Source organism: Aptenodytes patagonicus, chromosome 5 (assembly GCF_965638725.1).
Source record: "Aptenodytes patagonicus chromosome 5, bAptPat1.pri.cur, whole genome shotgun sequence".
Taxonomy (NCBI): domain Eukaryota; kingdom Metazoa; phylum Chordata; class Aves; order Sphenisciformes; family Spheniscidae; genus Aptenodytes; species Aptenodytes patagonicus.
Genome location: NC_134953.1, coordinates 21,828,453 through 21,855,735, shown reverse-complemented (window position 1 = coordinate 21,855,735; position 27,283 = coordinate 21,828,453). Strand labels below are relative to the sequence as shown.

General features: G+C 38.6%; 1 protein-coding gene across 4 annotated transcripts in view; it reads right to left on the bottom strand.

Annotated features, from left to right (window-relative positions):
• The window catches only part of SHOC2 (SHOC2 leucine rich repeat scaffold protein), a 70,336-nt gene that overhangs the window by 22,569 nt on the left and 20,484 nt on the right, over positions 1–27,283 (bottom strand). For 3 of the 4 annotated variants that reach the window (XM_076338998.1, XM_076338997.1, XM_076339000.1), the window contains exons 2-3: positions 19,000–19,937; positions 4,539–4,676 (exon numbers count right to left, since the gene is read on the bottom strand). In XM_076338998.1, coding sequence (XP_076195113.1) covers positions 4,539–4,676; positions 19,000–19,702 — 841 coding nt within the window. In that variant the 5' untranslated portion in view covers positions 19,703–19,937. Of the gene's footprint in view, positions 1–4,538; positions 4,677–18,999; positions 19,938–20,409; positions 20,434–27,283 lie in introns of those variants that run through there. The other variant, XM_076339001.1, reaches the window with a different exon arrangement.

Sequence of the window (27,283 nt, the reverse complement as noted above, 5' to 3'; positions counted from 1 at the left end):
ACCTTAGACAAAGCACTGAACGCTGATCAGATCTCCCAATGTGAGCCTACGGAAACAGGCTTGATCCTGCAAAGTACTGACTGCTCACAGACCAAAGCACTAGGTCACGTCCTTGAATTTTAATAGCAATATTGCCATCAAAGCAGGAGCCTACGCACTTTGCTCCATCAGAGTGGTGAGTAATTAGTAACACCAAACCCATCAGTCACGTATGAACATCACCCCTCAGCACTGAGGGAGCTGCAGGTGCTCTGCTGGGTCTCATCAGGACCAGCGCATTTGTCAGACGTGTCAGAATAAGACTTCTCCAGTTTTTGCTAAGCCTGCTAAACTTAAAAAACCATTTTAAAGTAGTTCCACTTTTCTACAGAAACACCTTTACTAGGACTTCTAGGAACTTAAAGTTCTCAACCACAATTTGTATGATCTGAGCTGTACCAATCATATATGCCTGCTTCTGGTCACGATGCTTCATGTTTTATCAACCATATGTTTTAATAGCACAACAGTGCTCTCAGAGGTACACTGGGGCTAAACGGGTTAGAAGCCTAGTTTGTAGCACAATTTCAACCAGCAAAAATGGCAAAGCTAGTCCACATAATATTTGCTTTCATGAGAGCTGTGATTTCAGCTTCTGAGCTCGTGTCTTACAGCGAAGGGCAGGAATATAGAGCAGGGCTTTGAATATGCCTCTCATTTTCCTAACCATCTCTTAGGAACAGTGCCATGTCAGACACTGGAAAGTGTGTCCAGTGATGGAATTTTTTGTGCTTTTAAAGCATCATTTTGGAACATTTACAACTGACTATTCTTTTTCTTATTAAAATGTCTGTTGCCTTAAATGTCCATGAATATGGCACATTTGACTATAATCAAACTGCACACGTAAACACACAAAACTAGAAAATTACAAAACAGATGAAGAATCTGATTTTTTTTAAAGCTGTAATTCTGTTTCTGTTGAATTTCTTTCTCAAATAAGTGTTTCTGTGCTTTTAAATATGAAATTGTGAACACATTTGTACAGAATGCTAAAATTAAAAGTTCAAAGAGGGAACACTCACAATGTGGTATTTGCAGCACAAAATTTTGTAAGCTAGTTTGTAATCCAAAGAAACACTTTACTCCACCCAAAATTTGCTTTCTCTCTGTCTCAAAAGTCCAATTATTAATTTTAATATAAATGGTACATTCTTCACCTTCTTTTATATATCTTTTGGACATATTAGTGTGCCAGCTAAGCACACCGGGATAAGACACTGTAAATAAAAGTAGATCGCAATTTCCGCTCCCCCCCCAAAAAAAACCAAACATGGGGGTGGGGGAAAAATCTGCAATTAAAACACTGAGCAGCTAAGATCCCACTATGATTTTGATTCTAGACTCGAGACTGTTGGAATGTGCTAAGCCGTTCCACAAAGCTCATTTTTCTTACAGGAAGTGATCTAATATACAAAGTACTTCACAATTTTCAATCAACAGAAATACAGATATGAATGTATTAAGCCAGTATCTATAAAGCAAGACATTAGGTCACTTCCTGACAACTAATATCTAAAATCGACATTTGTTACTGCGCGAAAGCATGCTTATACAGCATTAGTTGAAACAAGAACTTTGTTTTTTTTATAGAGTGGGTATATTGGCTCTGCTACCTCTGTAATCATTGCTGATGCATAATCCCTTCCCTGCCACTCCCCTGCATGTCACCCTCCAACATCCCTTCCTCAGAGCTCCGGCGCATTTCAGTACTGTTAGTTAGAAAACAAGCTTTTTTCTTTTTTCTTTTTTTTTTTAAATTGGCATATTCAGAAATCTTTCTGTGGTAAAACTAAAACTTGGTTAGATAGTCCAGCAGTGAATTTAAGAAGCATTTTGCAAGAGGTTTGGGGTTTGGGGTTGGTTTTTTTTTTTGGGGGGGGGGCACGGAGAGGAGGGAAGGAGTCCTTTTTGAGGGAGAAACAGAAAAGGAAGGGGGCTGTTTGTCAAGCTGCTTTGAAAAACAAAAACATCCCTCTCAAGAAAAAAAGAGGCCTCCATCAAAAGGGTGTCAGCAGGGGAGGAGGGGACAGACTTGGCAGTAATGGAAAGCCTGTTCCATAACAGGAGGCTCATAGGCTCATAGTACATTAAATATTTATAACGAGCAAATGTGCTTGGTCTTTTTTGTACCCGGTCTGCGACCCCCACCCCAGTTTGACTGAACTGGGAAAACATTAACAGCATTTACATATTAAGCGTACTGAAACCTGGCAGCGTGTAAATGTTTCAAGAAAAGCCAGTTGTGCCAAACACCAGGTAGATAACCATGAGTAGGGAAGAGACAGAAACTGGAGCGAGAGATGGAGGGGCTGGAAAGGCCATCCTGCAGCCACGCTGAGCGACGCGCGCCAGGCGGCCACGCGCCATTTACTTGCTGGGTTTTTCTCAGTACTCAAAGTCTCTCGCTGAACAATCCTAACCACAAAGCAAGCTGTAATCTAAAAATCAAGCCGCAACTTGCTTTAATGTTGAACCAAAACTGCGATGACTAAGAAATAAAGCCAATGTTGCTGAACTGGCTACGGCTGCCTTTTCTGTAACATGCATAAATGTAGGTTGATCATTATCATTTAAGCTGGAGTTTAAAATTTTTCCCTTCAGTATTCAGTTCTGGCTGTTTGTGAACGGTATGTGGCACAAATACTGATTTCTGATTTTAAGTTTTTACTCTAAAACAGAAATGCTCAGCTACTACACGTTGGTCAATACAAACAACAGGTATTTTCCAGTGGACCAAAAACTGAACCAGTGTAAGGTTAAAGACACAACGGCGCACTGCTGTGTCTTACCATTATTCATCTGTCTTTGGTGGTTTGTTGAGCTGTATAGCATTGATATTCAGCTCAGGCAAGCATGTAAAGAGACAGCTATATACATTTAAAAATAAGTAACTTCAAAACACTATAAAGACAATACAATGGAAAAACAAAACAAAGAAAATAGGCAGAAATCCAGTCCAACCAGGTATGAACCTGACTCAATAGAAACCACCTAAGCTTACAGTAACTTTCTGAAGAAACAGATGAGTCCAAACTATCTTGATTGCAGAGTCAGCAATTTCCTATCTATCACAAGTTACTTAACTGCCTAAGTAACTTTGTGCCTCTCCTACCCAAAGATCTTTCCCTGTAAGCACAGTCTTGCAGCATATTATAAGTAAGATTTTTGTGGTCCTCCAAGAAGTTCAGTGACTGCCAGTCACTAAACAACTCAGTAAATCATACTACTATTCTGCACAAGAATCAACAATAGTGGTCTGTAAACCCTGACAATGGAAATCTCACACTTGCTTAGAGAATTTTTCCTATAATTAGCAGTTTATCCAGAGAACTCACTTCCTAAACATGACATGTACAGTACACATAAGTTTTACGTAAAACAAATTTCAAAAAGATTTACAAAAATAAAGGCTGTGCTTATGAATTCTGTAAGTTAGATGCAAATTCCGAATGGAACAGGATCTCCAGACTTTAAAAATATCATCAATCCAGGAAGGAAGTTTAGCTCCAGTGGATACTTCATCAATGTAAACTCTGTTCAGGTCAAACATTCTAAACAAAAAGCCACAGTAACTTCACATTCAACAATTTACTGCTAGAAGAAAAGCTGGAGTGTTGTTAAGTGGTTCCTCACTCTTCTGCTCATTCACTTCACTATACGTTAAAGTACATTAACAGAATGTTCAACGTTAAATATTGTTTAAGTGATAACGTTCATTCTTCTGAGTATGTTCTGGTGACAAATAAGAGCTTAAAATCACGATGGCCTTGTTTGTTGTCTTTTTAAAATCACAGTATGCATCTTTTTCTGCCATCTGTTTAAAACTGATTTAATTAAATAGGAAAAGTCGTATTTTGTTGTTTCATCCTATATGAGATTCTGAAACCGATCAGGATGGTCTTTATTTCAGGCCATTATTCCCAATCTAAGTTGCAAACCCTCTGTATTTTATTGCATTAGAGCATGATAACTTCGTGGACTTGGAAGGTTTTTTCAGTCATTCTACCAAACAGCATAAAATATATATAATTAATTTAAAACATTTATCTTTTTAGTTCTATTTTTCTTTAGCCAAAGATGTTAGCTAAAACTATCTGCCAAAGTATTACACTTCAACTACGAGTCTTTTAGCCTTTTATTCCTTTATATGCTGTCTCATTACAGAATGGACAGACGAGCTGTAGACATTTACTCATAACCACAGAACACCTTAAATCAGAGTTAGAAGTGATGGATTTTTTTTTCCTTGTAACTCTCATTCTTAAATGATGCTGCACCCTGCAGCACAGCTAGATTTAATAAAGTAATTCAGAGAGCTAGAAACTACATTTAAAGTAACACGCACACCTTGCTTTCAATCTCAAGTGTGAAGCTGCCTTGAGCTGAACACCAGTCATTATACAGTCACAAACCAAATACTCATTCTTAAATTTGTTCCTCTGACTGAACATTTTGAAATAGTGATTTGTTTTCTCTTCTCCAGCCTCTTCACATACCTATGGTTTCTGGCAGGTCCAAGAGCTCATTGTGCTGCAAGTCAAGGTTGGTGATCTGCATGCAGCTTCCAATCTCTTCTGGAAGATGTTCAAGCTGATTGTGCGCTACATCCAGCGTTATGAGGTTACACAACTCACCTAAAAACACACAAGAAAACCAAAACATCAAGTTCTTTAATGTACAGCTCTAGACAATGACTTCCGCACAGATTAATAGAATCAGACAGATTTTGGGATAATCTGAAAAAAGCTATGGCTACCATAAAGTTATACATATAAAATAAGGCATTACAGGATCATAATTTCATCAGTCAGATCTAAAACCCGATCAACAATTTTGAAAAACTCAGATAAAGCTATCATAGATTCTCTGAAGAAATCTTATTTATTTGTTGATTTTCTTCTGACAGTTCAAGCTGTGGAATACGAGTACAAAACCTATACCTCATACTTGTTTCAGGCTGACCAGAAGTTTAAAACATCATGGAGAAAGTGAATTGTATTGAATTTTGAGAAATTGAGATCTGTTTTTATACCATGAATTACTTTCAGGCACAAAATCAACAATTAAGAGAGATCAAAATTATTTGGCTGGCAACCTAGATAATCCACCCAAAGTCCTGAGTACTATTTTTAAACATCACAAAAAAAGGCAACATATGATAAGTAAACTGTAAACCTATTTACACAGAGTATTATTTTTAATATATGCAAGCAGAGCTATAGCAAATAAAAGTTTGAAATAAAAGGCTTATCTGTTAAACCTTTAAAAAGATTGAATTTGCTTGGAGTTTAGAGCTACTTTACACTGAACTGCTTCATTCCTGACATTTACACATTAATTTAAAAGTACAGCTAGGCACAACTCTCTACATACAGTAGTTTTACCTATTTTAATGACAAATATACTGTGTTCTGAGCCATAGAGCATGTTGGATTTTTTTTTAAAAAAAGCGTGTGCATGAATACAGGTGTATGCGTTCACATTTTTTGCATCTGATGGAGGTGAAATTAATGCAAATCATTTGAACAGCTTCAACTCTATCCAGTAAAGATGAGGTCACTGTATTTGTGTATAAGAGCATGAGTCAGTGAGTAACAAATTTGTAAGAGTAGCAAATTCCTTCTGAGGCACTAATGTCTATTTTTAAGCTTCAGTGTTGTATCTTTGACACAATCCTGTAAGGATTTTCCCACAGGCCTGCAGGACTAGCCTGGGCAAGTTCTGACGTGTAGAGTGTCTACCCATTAGATCAGCAGATAATCACAACTGGTGATTTAATAAATCGTAAAATATTTATGAATTCAGACTCTGTATTGAGTTGCAGGTGTCATGTAGCCACAATACTTACTATGTATCACGAAACAGTTGTGGAAGGCCAGCAAAAAAAAAAAGCCAACCCCAACAGCTTCATTATTCCGTTTTTCTTAGATTGTTAACATATAACTGATCTTATTTCCTGCATTTATTAACCCAAATTGGGATGTTTTTCTAGAAACTATGCAGATGGAAATGTAAAGGTGGTGCTTAAGCAGCTCCTCCATCACTGTGTGTGTCCCCTCTCTTAAGTCAGCATTCAAGTATATTCCAGGCAACCAGAGTCAACACTCAAACATGTTGTATCCAGCACTGCATAAACCACATTTCAATGCCATTAATATGCAGAAGAAAACAAATTTAAGAAAAAATTGAGCAAGAGTTAATGTTCTGTGGTAGGAGCATCTTTTTGTTATTCATGAAAACAAGTAGGCAAGGTGTAGAAAGCAATAGGAGGAAGAAAAGCTTGAGGAAGACTTCAAGATCCCTCCTTTTTAACAAACAAAGAACCCCACAAATCTTTACTAAGATAACTCAAGAACCTTCACGCACTTTGGGGCAGTAGTTTTCACTTCATGATTGCTGTTTTCATTTGTTTTCACTTCAGAACTAAACCAATGATGTCAAGTTTGAAATATGGCATAAATTTCATTTCATCACACTGATTTCTCATTTACTTGACTCTTCCCACTCTACATCTGCTGAAGTCGAAGCAAGACTTGTTTTTTTGCAGCAACATTTGCTGTACTTCATTTTTGCACCTGCTGAAAACTTTGACAACAGCAAGCTATGTGTTTGAAACAAACATCTTACTAGCAAATTCTGAGGAGGGAAAAAAAGAGAGTTGCCTATGTTTATTTAGACAATTAAGGGCAAGCTAACACTTTGGTTTAATTTGGATACCCATACTTAATACTGTTATATTAAAAATGCAGGCATTATTTTAAAAAGCCACACTGGTAAACACTTAATAAAAATTTTGAATGTTAAAAGAGATTGAGGACTGTCCAACAAATTTTAGACTTTAGAGCAGAAATCAAGCAAAAGTTAAAGCCCTATCATCAAGTACAGTGACTTAAGGAAAGCAATTTCAAGAGAGAGTATAATATTCAGCTTTTAGTTCACATTGCTCAGTAAGGAATCTTGCTCTTGGACATAATACTACTTATGGTTTGACAGCATCTCACCAAAATGTTCTTTTTTCCCCCCCTAAGGGCAGAAGGAGAGGGGAGGTGAAGTGCTGTTGGCACTGAAATTCTTTCAGTACTTTAACTTGGATTGCTCAGACACAACACAGAGCGTGCAAGTCAACAAAAAGCACTCAAGGTACATCTCTCCTGTTGTTCTCCATGACGTATGGAAAAAAATTCTTACATCCAATATGCTTTACAAGGTGAAAAATGTTTAGGTGATGTGGTAGAGGCTCATCTTCACATGCAAAGGCACACGGAAGACCAGCAGTGGATGGGAGAACCCAAATACTGGCTGTCCCAGGAGAGCCATCAGCCCCATGGCCAGTGTGAGACCCATCACAGTGAGTAAATGGAAAGGCTCTCCAGAGCACCTCGCAGACTGAGGGCTGTTACTGCCTATGGGGCACGAACACCTACTATGAGGTGCAAGGAAAAGCAACTTGGGATGGTAAGAGTTGCTATGGGATCTTTAGGGAAGGGGAAAGGGAGGAATCAATGTGGTTTAGGAAGGACAAGTATGGGAAGATAGAGGGATAAGGAAATAAAAGGGTCCAGTCCTTTACAAACCAATGCTGGTCACGCCCTGTGCTCATGAGCACCATCTGCCCTGTGCTCTCCTTAAACTGTTAACTATTTTCCTGGGTGAGAGGCGCTCTGTTCTGCGTGCATGGAGGTCTGAGTACCAGCAACACTGCAGTTAACATGACCAAACACTACTGAAAACATCCCAGTACATGGGACCAGAACCACTCTGGGTATGGAGAGCACGCTGCCGCCAGGCCAGCAGCTAAAGAACTGGGGCAGCTCTTTCACCAGCTGACTGACAGCAGTGATTTACCCCGTGAATGGACACACTGTGCACTGCACTGCTGCACAACAGCAGCTCTTTCAAAAATTATGCCAGGATAAACACATGGCATAAACAATCGATACAACAAATAATGATCTGCAAGAACAAAGAGGCCAAACTTAAGGCCATCTGCACAATGCTTCTCCTAGGAGCTGATGTAAAGCCAGCTTGTTTCAGTCATTGAAAGTGTCCTTCTTCTTGTCTGAACAGTGGCAACTGTACTGAAGGAAATGCTTCTCCAAAAAAGGTGAAAATAAGTTTCACCAAGATACAACTGAAATTTGGCATTTTTGCTTGGCCAGGGTAAGAAGCATATGTCAAAATCAAAAAGAAAGTTTTCCTAAAAGAAAGATTTGCTCAGGTACAAAAAGAAAAACGGCTAATGAGTGTGGAGCTCATGATCTTACTCATATTAAAGCATCAACATTTGCTCTTTTCTGGTGTACTACATAAACATAAACTTTGCTGAAATACATTAATATCTTAATCAATTTAACAGAAATACGCCAGCTAGAAACATGCTGCAGCTCAAAATCAGCCTTATCCAGAAAGCAGTTTACTAAAGAAAAACCCGTTCCCGTTCACCACGTACAGAACTCCAGCACCACTTCACCAAAGGGCTGTTCGAACACCCAAAATCACTGGAGTAAGGCAAGCACTACTTTAGGGAAATACTAATCACAGGTAAAATGAACTAACTCTTTTCACCACAAGTAATGGCCAAAATAGACAGATCTTAAGCTCACAGTAGTGAATAAAGGATTCTCTATGGACTATTTGCAACTGCATTGAAGGGACAAGCATCCTCAGGACAATTAGAAAATAAACTAAGGTGCTGGGGTTTACAGTTGGGTTTCTTCCCCCTCCCCCCCCTTTTTTTTTGCCTTTTTTTTTAGTACTATATCGCACTGTAATTGCAAGGGGAAAAAAAAAGCAATTGAAGCTCAAAATCTGCCAAGAAAGCAGACAGAAATTGCATGTACTAGCTGGCTTGACAATAAAAAATTTTGAAGTAGAAGTAATGCCCATATGAAACACAAAGCAGTTTCTCTATAAATCTTCACAAAACAGTTAGTTACATCCTATTATGTAGTTTTTAAAAACTTATATTTTAAAAAGTTCTACAAGATAAAAATTTCAGACGATTCACACGCATTTTCAGGTAAAATAGTTCGCAAAGACTCCCAACCACCTTCCCGTTAAAAACATTGTTAAAAATACAACTAAGTATACATCTCAACAATCCTTAAAAAAGATGGGGTGAGCAATCACCTCACTGTTGTTCTCATATGCACGGAGACTAAATGTTATAGTATGACAAAGCTAAATATACCTGCTGAAAAACCCCAGCATTATGAAATGACTAATATTTTCTGCATAATGAGGCAGAATTATAGTCCCATTACATGGCCAACCTTGAAAGCCTGTTATGACAAGAGGACCAAGTTACATGCCCTGACTTACATACCTCTGAAAATTCTTCTTGGCTATTTAAAAAACAAAATACAGCTTCATTAAAAAAAAATAAAAGTACACACAAATTAACAGTCATATAGGGAGACAGTATAGGTCAATAGCAAAGGCTTCAGTGCCTCCTACCACTAATTCACTCAGTGGGCAACACTCTTGGACGGCAAACACAATTTGTAATATAGCCTGTTTTCCACTGGATTAACTCCATGCCTGCCCATGCTTAAGCAGATTGAAAATTATGAAATCCTTCATGACATGATAAATCCTGGGCCAGATGACACAGCAAGAGGATCAACACTCCTATGGAAAGTACAAGGAAGAAGAGAATGCAAATATTAGTGGGACTTCAGGCTGGTGTGTCAGAACACTGGTTGTAAGCTAGTTTGTAAAGAATAATTATCTGAAATCAGCAATGCTGGGAACAAGTTACAAGTAACTTTGGTAGTTATTAATCTCTCACTAGGTACTCTGCTGGCACCAAAAAAAAGGGGGGGGGGGGAGCGGCAAAAGAATTTTTAGTCTGTCTATATAAACTCTGGCATAAGTGTCCTGATTTTAGAAAAAAATTCAAAACCATTTTAGAGTTTCAGAATCTTTTCCCTCTCTATGAGATTTGAGTACATCACTGTAACAGACAGCCTGAACTTTTTGCTGTGCATTACCAACTGCCCAAAAGAACAGTTAAGTAGTCAGATCTATTTGGAATTATTACTGCACAACTGTAACTTACGCAGAAAAGTTACTGAGTAGAAAGAATGCAATTTTAATATGGTCACAAGTGACTTATGTACCAAAGTTAAAATATTCATGTAAGAAATAAGCGCAGTAAAATATTTAGAATTTGCAGAATGCGCAACAGGATCTAGTTATGGGAACCACTCAAAAACACAGAAGCTAAGCTCAACTGAAAAGAAAGACTCAAAATTTGGTCTAAAACAAGCTTCAACATGACACAATAGCAAAACACTTCTTAGTTATTGTTTATAACTGAAAGTAACAAATATAAATAAAATTAAAAACGTGTTCAAACAACATTTTAAACTCGTGAAACACGTCGAAGAAACAGTCTTAGCAAGGGCTCAAGGCAGGATTTGAGCTGGGCAGTAGAATAAACCAACAGGAACTTCATGAAGTGCAAAGTCTTGCACCTAGCACAAATAACCCTGTAAAGCAGTACAGCCTCGCACCAGCTGGTGAGGAAACAGCTCTGCAGGGAAGGACCAGGGGGTCCTAGTGAAGCTGAACCTGGGGTCACATCTTGGATCCTGTCCATTTTGAGCGTGGAACAAGTGTGCTTGCTCTCAAATAAAGGCTAACCACCTATTGGGCTGCATTAGCAGCAGCAAAGGATTATTTCCCTCTGTTCAGCACTTATGAAAGTATTCAAACAGTTAAAATAATTGCAGCACTGATATTTTAAAAAAAAAAAAAAAAAGGCTAGACTTCTAACAAGCTGTCGGTATTTACTGGAATTACACTTGAGGCATCATCCCAATAAACTCTGCAAGTAGATCAAAAGGGCAGGACTACTTAATCATTATCCTAAAGCCAGTCTGAAGAAAATTTAATCAGGAGGAATTTGACTAGATGACAAGACAAAATTGCATCCCCACAAGAGCTTTCACAGGAATCGGAACCCAGACACCAAAGCTGAAGCTGGCCAAAATCAAAGTTCTTCACCCTTCCTCCAAGCTCAAGAAAGCAACCAGAACTGGATCAAATAAGCAGTCATTTTCTCTGACTTCTAGGGTGCAGTACACACATATCAATGCCTATATTTATTCCACTTCTGTTCACAACTCATGCTTTTATCACATTAGAATACAAAAATATAAAAATATTCTCAACCGTTGTGTTTGCAGACATGAGCATGCCAACTAAGCCCAGGAACACAACTTGGTTTCCTTCAAACCACTGAAACAGAAGAAGGGGTTCTTAGATACAAATAATGTAAAGAAATATTTCTCTATATTGTCAAGTCTGCTAAAAAAAGGGGAAATGAAATTCAGAGCATCACTGAAAAGCTTTGCAACTAACAAGTCATTTAATAAGGAGGCACTATATTCAGCATGGAGTGAGCAGACATGAACTAATGCAGCTGCACACATCTGGTTTGCTGTCTATGCTACTGAAAACCAAACAGGTGCAAGTGTTATGAAAAAGAGTTTCAAAGTAGTGAAGAAACCACAAACGATCTAAATATTGGGTAGATGGGGGAAGGGAAGAACAGACGAGAGTCTCAGAGACATTCCAAGTCTGGTGTAGGCAGATTCCCTGAATTACAATCTAAAAATATTTCTCTTGCAGAACAGCCCTGACCAGATTCTCCATAGAATAAGAGTTGCATTCACAGACAGAACACACAATATTTGGAGTCTTAAGAAACTTGCAGAAACTCTGCAAATGTAATTTCAACCATGTTGACAATATTATTGCCATTTGAGCTCTGTGTGCTAAGACAAATATATCCAAAACTGGTATAAGATGCAACCTTGTCTTTGCAAAGACAATATTATCAACTTGATTGTGCAAAACAATTCCCTCAACACAACATGGTGGAATGCAATAAAACTCTTGATACAAGAAATGCAAAAGGCTTAAGTAACAGCCTGCAAATTGAAGTACTTGCTTGGCCTCATCCCAAGACAGTTCCTCTGGTTTTCATCCTTCTCGTGCTGACTGTCTGACTCACCAAAGTGTTCGCATTCTTCCATTCTAATCTTCAACTTTTTGATATCAGTAGAATGGACAATTTACCAGATATGGCGATGAAGCTGGAGTCCACCTTGTGAACTCATTTCCACAAGTATCCCTCCAGACTGTGTTTTGGCAAAGCTTCCACATGGAAACCTTTCTGTTAAGGTTTTATTTCATGGATGCCACCCAAGATTCAACAGCCAAGTGAACAGGTAAGTTCTGCTTTTGCACTCGGTATGTATATATATTCAACAACTGCGTAACAGTGACCTTTTAGTCAAGAACAATGTTTAAAACAAACTTGTGGATCTTGCTAAGGATGCAAAGTGTTTATAGGAGTTTAAAGGGAAAAAATGGTCAAGCCCTTGGAAGAGGAGTCTACTGAAAATTACTAGAGACAAGCTGCACCAGACTCGGGAAATCCCCGATATGAAAATAGCTGGATCTGGGAAAGGAGTCAAGTTAAGCCTCATATATACACTTACACTGTTTTTATGCAGACATTTGCTTAGGGCTACAGTCAGAAGCAGGATACTGGGCAAGATGCACTCTGAAAATTTATCACCACTATTAGGTAGGATGCAATTTGTAAGAAAGACTAGGTTCACAAAGAGCAACATAGAGTAGCTTTGCCATCCAGAAACTTGCATCAATGAATTCTCACCACTATACATAAAAACATAACAAAAAATTGCTTCAGGAAGGTGGGGCTGAGCTCACGCTAACCAGGACTCCCAATAAACTCCACAGGGTTTTGTGGAACAAGACATGGAAAGCAGGGGGAAAAGGAAGAGAAAGAGATTCTGCAAATACGATGCATTTTCAATGGCTCTCTGCAGACAGTAACCCATCCTTCTTCAAACCACTTGCAGTGCACTTCACATGCTTTTATACAACATGAGCAATCCTACCTGTGAGGTTTCACAAGTGAGCTGCAGCGAGCCAAGCTGATTTAACAGCTCAGTGCGGACAAAAGTGGCGGTCCTGCTCTCCCTGTTCCAGTTCATGCTCTCCCACTCCTCCTCCTACACCAGTTCCAGTCTTATCTGAAACTTCACTGATTTCAACTAACTAAAAGTAACAGACAACAAAAGTAGCAAAACCATTAATATTTTTGTTAGTTTAGTGAGATAAATCAGCTCACCAAGGAACAGCTCAGATGAAAGAGGCAGAAGAAGCAAGCAGCTGGGAAGCTGTGAGGCGGGGAGTGGATACTGCCCCTTTCAACATCATGAAGCTGTTACACATCAGCACAGCCATTTCATGAAAGCTCCCCCTAATTCAGCTATTCTTGAACAGAGCTTTTGGCTAAACATGGAAAAAAAAAAAAGACTTAAAAAACCAAACCTCGGAATATGTTTTCAGTTAAATGGATTTTTAAGTATTTTTAGATCTTATTCAAACAAATCTATTTATATTTGAAAATACAACAATGCATATCAAGACCTCAAGCTTACTACGCAGTCTATAAAAATAATTTCAATCATTAAGAATGTAGAAGCAATATATACGTTGCTGGAAAAGTGTTAAGATAACTCCAATAAATTACTAGTAGCAATGATTTGCTAGGTACCTAGAGCCTGAATTTGCCAAGTTACTAAAAGACTATTATCTGTACTTTGGCAGAAGATATTTTCTTCATTTTTTGGTTTACTGAGTTAGTTCAGTTGAGTAAACTACTATTTAAAATTAAGAAGCCTTCTGAATATTGAAAAGACAGGAAATGTTATTGTCATCATCTTACCTATAATAAAGCAACTGGATGCAAGGGAATGAGAGGTACCGCATTTGGGGGCGGGGGGGAGACCAGAAACACACACATCTGTTTACTAAGTATAGATAATAACATTTCCTCTTTCTCACTAAAATGTTTGTTTTAAATGCAAAGCAACTTTTCCCCCAGTGTAGTCACCTCATTTAAGTTTGGGTTGTTTAACTACTAAAGACACCTTAAAGCCCAAAACAGAACCAAACTTTAGATTACTTCCCAGCAGCTCAGTGCTGGTAGGTTCACCTCTACTAGGTTTTCCTCAAGACAATACACGCCATAACAGGTCAGTTGTTTTAAAGCAGTTTCCAGGACCACTTAAAATCTGATCAACTACGTGTTTTGCAAACAACATTTTGTTACATGTTCTACCTTCACTCAGGCTTTTAAGAAATGTTTTAGAGTTAGTTTCAGGTTTCCCTAAAAGGAATCTATTTCTAACAAGTATTAGTACTGTATGCTTGCACAGCGAGCAGTAGATGTTCTAGATAAGCATTTCTAGAAACTTATTTTGAAGTCACATGACCAGTAGTATAGTTTCTACATGTCCTCTATCAAACAACGAACAGTACCATAGGATTGGAGACTATCAATTCAAAATTTAAGATAGGTGAAATAACAAGGGGAGATTCTGACAACCTCACAGTCATCTAAACACTATGCAGACCAACAGAATACGCAGGAAACATTAACAAAAGGCATGAAAACAGACAAATAAAAAGTTATTTGAAAAAGTATCAGTAAAATATTAAATTAGTTTGGCATAAAGAGTTAACAGTATTCTACAAAAATATGGAAGATCTGGTTTATTCAGTCTAGTTGACCTAGACTCCACAAAGATGTCTGATGTAGTAGCATACAGAAAATAACTAGGAGTCAGGTGACTAGTAGAAGTTGTCAAGATACCTGAGGAATTGACTACAACTTGCTATGGACGTAACAGGACTGAAAAAGTGAAAATATCAGCTTGGATGGATGTTACCTCTCCAGAACTCTTAAGAATCCACCTCAAGACCAATCTCATACAGTGTCTTCAGCAATGACTTAGTCAGAAAGCAAGGATTTTCTAGCAAGCCAGAGGCATTGGAAGAAACAGGTAACTAAGAATAATGAAAACTGTATGAAATATAGTAGCTTAAAAAAGAGTACGTTTCTACTAGGATCTCAGGGTTGAACTCTGGCGGAGAGGGAGAACAGAGAAGGCAAAGAGTGCAGGTGTCTTAAGTGGTCACAAGAGCATTTGTATGATAAGTCTAACACAGTTGCAATATGATCCAGATGCACGGACAGAGTTATCTCCAGCACAGAGGGAAACTCTCATCTGGAACAGTATATTCAAACTAATCAAGTATGCTCAGCATTCAAAACATAAGGCAACACAGAAAACAGATAGCGGGGTGACAGAAGGAATGGAGATTTTATGCAAGACTAAAAATTGTAGTCTGAGTAATGGCTGGGAGAAGATATGACTGCTGTCAGCACGTACAGTGGGAGAGCAAATGTAAGCAACAGAGGGAAACTGCTGCATCTAAGAACAGTGAAACTTCACTGGCACAAAAATCAACTAGTCATAGACATATTGGGTGTTGGAAGAAAGGTCTCAAACATCAGAGCACTTAAGACTCCAGGACCTACTTTCAATTTTTTTCACTGAGAGTAGAAGGAAAATAAACTTTGTTTTATAAGGCTGGAGACTATAGATTCCTAGAAAAGTAATTAAATGGGATGATTGCTTACAAATCGGGTGACCCTTTATTTTAAAGCAGCAAGGTCCTAAAGTTGGGAAGCCTTTTATACTTATACAGAACTGATACTTTGTGTTCAGTGGTAGTGAAAGCCATCACAAGTCTCTAGCACCAGGGTAAGACTTTAATTCCATCACACTCAATGCTGGCTCTTTGAGGGAACAGTAGCAACATCCCAACTTTCAAGCTGAAGTCTAGGGTTTTAATTTTTTTTTTTTTGTCCAAGGCAACGTTTTGTAGCACGTCTACCTCCAAAAGACAAAGTAAAGAAAACCCAGGATTCTTCGCACAGTTGCATACCAGATTTGCAACATGAACACATCGTAGCTAACTGCTGTAAGACTCTTCCTTGCTGGACAAGACAGCGGGTTACATAAGCTTTGAATTTTTAAAAATACGAACAAGCACACCAGCTTACCATCAGATATGTGAGCCTTAGGCCTTAGAACAATGGGGTATTTTCAAAAAGAATTTGAAATGCTCCGCATGATACCGCTTTATAAAAGATAATGGCCTCATTTTACTTCCCGCTTTGCAGCAACAAAAATTTCTGTGTTATTTACAAGCTGATAATATCAAGTGTTGGCTTGTATATAGTATTTAGGAACTGCATTATAAACCTACAGGGGATTAAAGTCATTGGGACTTAAAAGGCAAGGTTTTTTAAAGTGCACATGTAAAATGTAGAAAAATAGCAAGTGATTAAAGAAACAGAGAAATTCCATTTGAAAGTAAGAAATACATTTCTCAGTTTCATTTTTCAGCTGTGTTTCCAACTCAAACATTTCATCTTTGTACTAGAACAAAGATACATGAAAGTGAGTGAGTAGAAATCAATTATAAAAGTGAAACTATCTTGTCTGTTTTTATTATTTGAGGAAAAAGGTTTTCAAACACCTGTTCTGTATGTCTTCGCAGCTAAAATTATTTGTGTTAAACTTATTAATCCTTTAATTAATTTATTTTTCAACTGATTAAATTGCAGTGAAAGAAGTTTACTGTGAATAAAAAAAGGATGGTGTTGAACATAGCGATTTCCCTTCAAAATTCTTCATAAGGGTGACAGTCATCTTGCATTTGTGCTTCTAAAATGCCTTCCACAATGAGGTGCTGACCCGTAACAAGGAACATGGGCATTATCACAATACAAATAAAGGCACGACTAACTGCTGGATACAAAGACAGAAGTAAAGTAGTTAATGTTCTCAAGCTAGGGTTTGATAAAGAACTGAGAACACTGCCTGTATGCATATCAAGACAAGAATAAAAAAAAATACAAAAGAAGCAAGTCACATATATTCCTTCATGATATATGTATCTACTAAATTTCTCCATGAAACTGTTACACATGGTCTCTTTCAAGACTATTGTGAATAAACACATACAGAAATTATATACTTTAATGTAAACTTAACCATAAGAATTCAACAAACAAAATAGTTAAGAAACAAAGAGGTTCCAGCAGCAACAATAGTGTCCGAAGTATCAAACACACCTACAAAAGTTTCTAAAGGGCAACACCAAACACTGGAATGCAACGCCTCACAAAAGCTTTTTTTCACACACTAGTATTAATTTAAATTTATTAGTACTATCCCCAGTTGAACCTCAGAAGCTGACTCTTTGCTGGATTACATTTAATAACTGAGCCACAAACAGACCCAGGTAAAGTACTGACAATTGTGTAATACAGCTCAACCAGCTAAATCGGCCACAATTTCTTCAATGTACGTAGAAACACATGGTATGTTGGGGTTTTTTTTGCAAACATCAGCCCGATGGTTTCCAGTACGATTCTTTGATTAGTAAAAGATTCGAAGAGGCTGTTGGACTTAAACTGAAGTGTCAAAATAGGTCAAAATTGTAATTCCTTAGTTCTCCCAGGGGAAATTCCCAGGATTGCAGAGATGCTTGGGCCAACTCAAAAATCATGTTGATCAGAAAATGTACCACATTAACCATTTAATTTTTGCCTAGCAAAAAAGTGTTTCTGTGGCTATAGTACAATCCATTCCAATAGCTGCTACAGGGAGCCAAAGGCTCAGACAAACAACTGACAGCCTCACTACATTTCTTCACTCCTGTTATCGTGTACAGAAGCTGTCTGTACTGGACATTGCTGGTAACATGATTAGCAGTTTCAGACATGCCCAGGAGTTCCTGCCATCAAGAACATGTTATCTTATGTATCTTTCATATCAAGGTGCAGGAGAAAGAGGCAAACACTGCTGGTTTGAAAAAGATCTATTAGGGATCCAAACGAGAGCATTTCCCAAGCTTTGCAAAATTAGTGAGCATAGGGGCCAACTTCAGCAACACTTAACATACTCGCACACTGGCTTGGTTAACAGGAAAAAGTACCACATCAACTTTTAAAAACAGGGCACAGGAATTATTTTTCACAGTGTTACAAAGGCTTTTACAAGTTTTTTTCCACACTTGAAGAAAGTTGAAGCAGTTTCTTAACTGCATGAAGTTTATGTTCCCCCTCCCCCTAAAGGGACTAAGCTATGCTTGCATTTTAGAAACTGGTGATACATAGAAAAAGAACACTAATGATAGAATCTCCCTTTTACGAGGCACATACGTTGTTCAAATATTGCTTGAGAACAGTGTGATAAAGAGATGTTTTCCATGAATCAGAACCTATTAGGAACAACTTCAGAGTTCTTAATATACAGCTATTCCAGCACATTTTTTGTCATAAACTATTTAAATTAATAAGCCACTTTCATACTATTTCACCATCTGTCAAACTTTTGTAACAATGTTTGGAAAAACAAATATTATTCATTAAAAAGTCACAAGACTCATCAGCCATGCATACAACATTTGGTCACTTTATATTAAGAGTCCATGTATTAATATATTCATGACTTATGAGAGGTAGAGGCTTTCACGAATCATTAACCTACATTATTAACTGTTACAGCATCCAACAGCTTGCTCATGGTAATAGCACGTAGCTACCTATTTTACCTTGTATTACCATGGTCACACCCCTCTGTAACATGCCTATAACGTGTTTATAACTTGCAACAGTTCATAAATGATTTATAAAGAGATCTTAAAATGAAATATGCCCCTGTATCTTTTTTTTTTTTTAAAAACCATCTGGGCTCTGAAGACACAATTTGTGAAAGCACAAGGCAAAGATGAAAACAAGATACATCTGATGTTAAGACGATAGATGAAGAAAAAGGGCTTTTGTTGTTTTAAAAGATATATATATCTCTCTCCAAGGTATTGATTACTCTCAATATAAGCTAACATTGCAACAGTATGATCATGAGCATAATTTTATGAAGTTTTAAATGGAGAAGTGCAGCTGGAGAAGTGGCAGTTTATGTATACTTAACTGAATTGCAAAATGAACATAAGCATAGAATTAAACTTCCAATCAGTGTAATCACTTACCAATTTCAGCAGGTAGTTGCTTGATTTTGTTCTCTCGTATGCTAAGCATGGTGAGCTTTGACAAGTTCTTGATATCCTTTTCCACAGTAGTTATACGATTAAAGCGTAGGTAAAGAGTGGCGAGAGAGCTTAGCCTATACACCACCGAAGGGATTTCTCTAAGTTTGTTATGCCGCAGGTCAAGCATGCGCAGTTTCTTCAAGTTATCAAGAGAGTCAGGCAAACTGGTAAGTGAGTTTTCACTCAGGGCCAGTGTCATCAGGTTCACAAGACAGCCCACCTCTGCCGGTAGGGACTGCAGTTTGTTACTGTATAAATAAAGTTCTGTTAACTGCGTTAGCTCTTTGATAGCTGATGGAAGCATGTGTATAGACCTCTTGGACAAGTCCAAGCGCATTGAATTCTCTTCCCGGCATTTATTTAGCTCTTTGATCACTTCAGCGTTGCTGGATTTTTTGCGGGTACCTGTGGCTGGATTAGGTCTTTTTATCGTATTGTCCACTGAAAAAGCTACCCCAGGCTGCGTGCTACTGGAGTCCTTCTTTCCATCTTTGGCATCTTTCCCTTTGGTCTTAGGCTCCTTTTCTTTGCTCTCTTTCCCAAATCCTCCAGAGGCTTTGGCCTCCTTCTCCCTTTCTTTTGACGATGGGACTTTTGGATCCTTCTCTTTACAGTCCTTTTCTTTTCCTAGATTACTACTCATGGTGACTCGACGTTTAGCAAGCACCACATGAAATCTCTTTCTGAAGTTCACAAGAACAATTCACTGCTGAGGCGACAAGGATCCTTAAAAAATGCAAGCATTGAATCAAGGGAGGAGCTTTGGAGGTGTGATACCCATTTGCTACATATTGGTTCTGAAGGCACTCTTTCCTAATCCTGGTATCAGGAGATTCAGCTGTAGAGATTAGAAGGTCAAATGCTCCGTAATAGTATTTCTGTAACACAGAGAGAAGAGAAACGAAAGTTAGTGCTGAATGTTTCTACATCAAGGCTGTGCTCACTAACTCAGGTTAATGATTTGTCCTTCTCTTCAAATGTCAATGAAAAACCCAGTGCTAAACCAAAAATACTACATATATTGCTCATAAGACCCACTGTGGTAGAAGAGCTATATACTAATTAGTATACATGAGGAAAGAAAAATTACAATTCTTAAACATAATAATGCCTTCAGTACTATATTTGAGTCACCGTCTTATGTCTTAGCTAGTTCTTAGCACAACACTCTGGTCATCAACATGAATATTCTCTCTCCCCTCCATGCTCAATCAGTCAATAAAGATTTGCTATAATTTTAAGTGCCTGCCTCTTCAAACAAATCTGTACAGGCTTATTCTTTCAGCACAAAAGAGTCTCAATTCGATCTACAGTGAAATCTAATACACTACTGTAACACGAACACTTCACCTCGAGATCTCCCTTCTGACCGGCTCTGAAGCGGAGGTCTCTGCTCTTAACATGGAGCAGAACGCTGTCACCAGCTTCACGTGCTTTGAAGACACAGACACGAGGATTTTTAAAATAAACCTATCAAAAAGTCAACTGAAAGCTTAGAAGAAATAATATATTATGCTTCAAGACAAGCAAAATTATGAAGGAATTTCTCATGAGACTAGGATATAACATACCTTTAGACAGTATCTTGAATTTTTCCGCCCTCAATGACTATAATGCAGCCTAATAAGTGAACAGATGTCTGAAACCTATAGAGCCCCATTTACACTTTTACAAAATCATCACGCATCATAGAAAGTAGCTTTGCTTCATGTTTCAATTTAAAACACATGACAAGCCCAAGAACTTCACAATTCTGAATACTCTGGAGAGGTTTTTGAATGTATCTTTGTGGAAGAAAATAAACGGTCAATCAATGGCAACAATAATTTCATGTCTTCATATTAGTCCACCTTTTAGCCCAGAATCAACTTCCCTTTGTTATGCAGCATTCACTGATGAAGAAAGTTAGTTTGTATCTCAGAAGAGTACCTTGTTTCCCCAGCCACCTGAGCTATGTTAAAATACCCTTAAAACCTCCATAGGAGCTGGGTCGCTGCCCTGGCATCCCATCTTCTGCACAAGTTCATAAAGCTCATAATCAAAATCAATTAAATAATATTTTGCATACTTAAGCCATCAGCAAGTACTAGAAATACAAACACTTTTTAGCAAAGCTCAAGTAACTATTTTAATTGCAGTTATGCTATGTGTGCTTGTCTTCAAGTACAAACGTGCTCGGAGAACACAAAGGAGCACACTTTGCTCAATATATTCGTTCACATTAAAAAAAAAAGTAAAGAAAATCTGTTTACGGACCGTAAGAAGGGCAAGCCACTTTACTTCAGCTGCAAATCAAGTTGTTTAGTAACAAAGCTCAAAAGAGAGCCTCCCCCAGGAGGCGGCTTCCAGTCCTTCACCCTGATTCATTACTGCTGCAGTATCACAGTGTGTGCTACAAACCCCATAATATCAAAAAACCCTGCTGCCTCCAGTTACTGTGTTCTGGACAACTCTGTTGTAAAGGACCATGGCCATTTGCTAGCAGCAGCAAGCAACAACAGCTTTTAACTTGGAAATTTTCTCCAACGCAGAGTTCTCTAAAGCAGCACAAGCCGGTTCCTTACTGCATCCTTAAGATTTCCACACTGCTTTTACACCATCCATTAACCTGACCTATCCTCAAGATTACCAGCCTCACTACATTATATTTTAAAACTTGCTCTCAGCACTGTATAATCTATGTGCTTGTAAAACTCCAGCAATATGAAATGTAATGACTCCAAATGCAAAAACGCAGCTGACTAAAGGGTGGGAGCCTGAGATGCCTGACAACTTGTTTTCAGTATGAAAGGTAACACAAAGAATCAAGACCTAACACAGTTTCTAAATTCTGATAATACACAGAAAACTCAGCCACGTAGCAGTGCCAGACAGCTACTGCTCCACATCAAGCCCCTGAAGTGCAAAATACTCAAAGGGCTGCTGCTCTCATGAGCTTTCGATCTAATCAAATTTAAGACCCGCCAAGAGATTTGTTTCATTTCTTATGTGCACTGCAGCTGAAGGAGGTTTTGAAAGAGCCTCAGAAAGGAAAGACGGATGGAGATTAGCACTGCTGAAAGCAGCTCGGTAGTGCAAATGCTCCAAATAATCTGCACACATTTCTCTGTCTTCATTCGCAATTACTTTAATTGTACCTAAAAAAAAAAAAAAGGGGGGGGCGGGGGTCGTCCCTGTTTCAATATGCCAGTTTAACATTGCATTTTCTGGTAAGGAACAAAAATCTTTTGCCTATACAAAAGGATAAAAATTGAGAAGTCATTAAAAACATCATCTGAAACATATAAAGAAAATTCAGAGCAATACAAAGGGTCATGACCAGAGACTTCAACACCGCGTCACAGTTAAAGACGTTAGGAGGCAGTCAACTTGCAGGCAAGCCACAGGCAGCCATGGTTTTCTAACACACAGAAACTGGAGCCAAGCTCACAGTGTAGCAGGCCTTCAAAATATACTCCCTGTTCAGAGTGACAAAAGGCTAACAGTTAAATGTACTGCACCTATGTCATTTTTATCTCTTTACTGAGGATTTTAATAACTGCCTGAGACTGCAGAATGTATTTAAAATAGTTTGAGAAGGTTTAGCCTCTTTCTTTCCAAATAAAGTAATTCTCTAATACCTAGAATGACTACAACTAGCACTTAGAAGAAGAAAAAGCTTATGAGACCTTTTCCAGATGAAAACACAATAAAAGCCAAGGCAGGGGGAATCACATCAAAGAAAATGCCTCGACTGGAACAGCCTCAACCCCTCTGGAGTCACTGGCATCTCCCCTTTCTCCTGCCCGCTCACCAGGGCTGGGATTCCCAACAGCAGAAGGTCCCACCATCCTGCAGAGTGATGGTGCACAACAGGTACCAGCCAGGTTTCACCCAGTTACTCCATGAAGCAGTAATCTCCTCTGCCACAAGGCACCGTTTGTGTCCTGGTGATTCCCGTTACTCTTGACATCCCTGCAACCTTTCTTCCCCTCTTTGGTTTATTTCAGGGAGAAAAAGTCCTAGCAAGTACAAGAGCCAGGGCAGAACTGTAATTCATGAGACAACCCTTTCTCTTCCTACAATCCTCTCAGCCACCACACATCACCAACTTCCACAAGTGAAAGATGTCCAAGCAAGAAGTCCTCCTACCTAACTAATGCTGACTTACACCCTGAATTAGCCAAACCTGTGAAATGACTCTTCTAGGCTGTCCTGTAAGTACCATATGACATTCTTGTAGTATAAGGCAACAGCAGCACAGGACCTAAATAACTATATGAAACTCATCCTATTTCTAGTATTTTGTAACTTTTAATACTGCCATTGCAACCTAAAATTATTTTTAACATATTTGCATGCAATATAGATGAGAATACATATTTACATTTACATGTATTCTCATCTATATGCTGTATGCTTTCAGTTAGCAGGGCTAAAATCTTGCCATTTTCTACATTAATGACAGAGTTGTGTCTCAAAATTTAACAGGGCAACTACACTCAGAACTCCTTAATCCTACCAACACGTATACAAATGAAATGCTCAACTTCACATAAGCATCTCTGCAGAACTTTCATTTCTAGTTACAGATCATTCAAGCTGATGGGGTTACTCACATACATCAAGTTAAGCATGTATGTAAACTTTTGGCAGACATGAGTGTAATTATATATACTTACAGAGGAAGCTAAATACATTTCAAAAGGTTATTCACATTTATCAAGCCCTTTTGGTTAAAGGACAAAAGTCATCATCAATTCTAAACTACAGTCAAACAAGCATTCATTGTATCTCAAAAGGAGAGCTTCTTTTAGAGATATTTTTAGCAAAAGGAAATTCAGTGAAATTAGCCAGTTCTGCCAACTACTTCCATTTTCCAATGCTGTTCAAACTAACTTCCTGTCAATATTAATTGACATTAAAACATTTAACTATTATGTGCTGGAGAATTTGGAAAACTGAATAAGACTCTTGCTTGGTGCAGCATATGAAGGAAAATAAAACTTCTAGAGAAGTTAAGGAAAATAATCTCTTCCTGTTCCAAATATTATTTTTTTAAGTAAAATATTTGTAAATAGCTATAAATAACCAGCATCAGAGTTTTAGTTCACTCCTCCTGATGTCTGGTGAACATAATCCAGATTTTCTTTTTTTTTTTTTCTGTCAACTGTAACTGATGAAACTTCGGAAACGCAAACAACTGCAGCCTAAACTGTATCACTTTCCTTAGCTGCCTGGAAAAGAACACCACATCGACCTTGTATATTTTACTGATTTTTTTTTTAATATATGTACAAGTAATTGAAGAGAGATTTCAGTTACTCTGAACAACAGAACTCAAAACATTTATGCAATAAATGTTTTATAAAAAAAACGTGGTAACGTAGGAACAATCATGTCTGCGATTCTAGGAATAATACTAAACTAATCACCTGCAACTTGGTAATATAAATACTGAAGCTTCCTGGTCATTATCTAATACAATATGACACTTGAGATAAAGGATTTCACCCAACTGCTATTCAAAGGCGGCTGTAAAAGACTTAACTGTCTCCTACCCACTACTGCAGAGCAACTTCACTACCTCCCCCCCAAAAAAAAATCCACTGCCAATATTACTTCACAGCTTAGTAAAGAATTCCCCCCAATTACTTCTTTTAATTTTTATTTTATATGAATAAACTCTTGAGCAGTTTGCATGCAGCTCTCTAATGAAGTGACGCAGCAGGCGACTGGCACCAGGGCTGCACTGGTGCCGGGATGACCAAACCCCAGGTGCTGGAGGAGGCCAGCCAGCAGGAATGGCCAAAGCTCACCTCGCTTGACGGCATCAAGGTCCCACTGCAAGTCTCGCTGCTCCTGCCCCGGAGCAGTGGGACCCCTCCAGAACAGGCCGTCCCCGCATGAGTTACTCTCAGCAATCCCTCAGTTCTCAAAGGACGCATTACGTGTCTTGTGACTTGCAAGTATATGAAAGTTTCCTGTATGTTCACAGAGGTGGCTTGAAGAAGAAACGGTTAATTGAAAATAAAATATTCTCCCACTGCTGAAATATTTCCCTCTCAAGTGATGAGGCTAACCAACCACAGTCTTTTGTGGCACATCATCTTACAAAATGGTCACTTTACAGCTCCACTTAAACACTTACTGGTTCCTGTTCTGTGTTTCAGTAGACAAAACCGGCACTTTAAGTTATAAACGTTTCTAACGTTCTGAGCACATGGTATCTAAGGCATCATTTTCACTAAAACCTAATACATTACACTCAAATAAAACAGAATTTTACTTCTTCTGTAATGTAGCAGGAAGCCTACAGGCCTGCATTTGAAAGGAGAATTCCTTACTACATGTATAATTTTATATCATGAAATAGGAATGACTTTTCTCTTCGTTCTGTGTTTGTACTAAACTTAACCCAAAGGGCACACACCATGGCTTGGGCTTTTTAACCCAAGTAGCAGAAGAGGATCATTCCAAATATTAAACACATCGAAGAAATAAGGAATCAGCTCATACTTGACACTCTGGAGTAAGCAGACAATGATTCCACTACATAATAAAAAAGAAAATGTTTTGAGATCGCAGTTCTGATCTAGGAGATTCTGATTAGTCAGACCTAAGTGGCTTTTAACAACAAGGCAGAGTTCAAATGCTATCTAGTAATTGCAGCAACACCTGTTCACAAACAAACAGGAAAAAATCTACCTTCTTAAAAGTAGTTACCTTTTACCTGGAATAGCATGGGATATATCAAAAACATTTCATATTCCACTACACCAAAAACATGAACACATCAAAAAGCAATGGATGAAATTTAAAGTTTAGCCTAAGCGGCTACAACGACTTTCCATTCTCAATACCACATATGCAAAAAAAAGATGGTCCCTACTTTCATTTCAAAACCCAAATAGCTTAAGCCAACGAGTCACTTGCAAACAAAGCACATTCTCTCCTACAATTTACTAGCTTCAAACATCTGACCTACAGAGTTTTCATCTGCGTAAGTGCATTTGAGCTTCTGCCGCTGCAACCACCACAGACCAGCTGGGAACAAACTGCTGAATCAGTCACCAGGCAGTTGCACGGCTCCTCTAAACACAAAACCTCATTCAGAGGTATGGAGACAGCACAGGAACAACCAGCCATCACACCGCCATAGATCAAAAACGTCACCTAATCTATCTCGACAAAAGTAGTGCTCCTGAAATATGCCAGCTAGACACTTTCTCTTCTTTGGAAGGAAAACTCCTTTATTTCAGAGTACAGGACAGTCAATGGCAGCAGCATAATACTGCAATGGTTCTTAGTGCCAGCTGCGATGGCTGGCTTGTTCAACAGAGAAGGCTGACCATTAAATTCATCTCGGTCCTGTAAATGAACGGCCAGCAGATGGTAGTTTACAGACTACCAATGTAGCCTGATTTCAATATATCTGGATGTGACCCCACTTTTCCCCCTAATCCCCTCTCACACTGAGGGAGCAGCTTGCTGCCTCCCTGCACGCACAGCCCAAGCCTGTGGAGCTGGGTCAGTGCGGAGGCCTGGACCCTGACAGCCCACTAAGCCCTTTAGGGTATCTTCATCTGCCAAAGGACTGCAGCCAAGACAGTTCCCTGCCTGCTTGCTGCCTCCATGGCTGCAGAACAGCTGAGCATAACCCGATCTCGCATTCAAGCAAAACCTGGAGGTCGAGGGAACAACTGCACAAACATCAGACCAAGAGAACAACTGGACCGTTTTTGAAGGCTTGCTTACGCTTTACTTGTGGTTTCTTAAATCTGCAGACACATCTGTAACTGTAGGCACCTAATTACAAACCTAGGTGCAATTAAAGCTGAAGTTACTATAAATAAGCGAATCAGTTTCAAGAGGTGTTTGGAGGTTGATCACTTTGTACTTGAACTGGGCATATCTCCCAGGACATCCCATCCCAGCTTCCGACACAACCGTGCCCTTCCACAGCAAACGTACAGGCACACGGACGTTACTGCCTGTTTCGAAGCTTTCGAATCCATCTCTTCATTCACTGGTCACCAGATTTGCTGCTCTCTGAAAGTACTTCATCGCACTAAATGCCAGGTCACATACCAAAGTCCAGATCTATCATGACAAAAAGGCTCCACGCTAGCAGACAGAAAGTCACCTACGCCTTAAGTTCCTAGGGGGTAGAAATAATCTTTTGTGCCCTGCCTTTGAACTCATCTAGCAAGCACATAAATATACACACTGTGATTCATTCTGT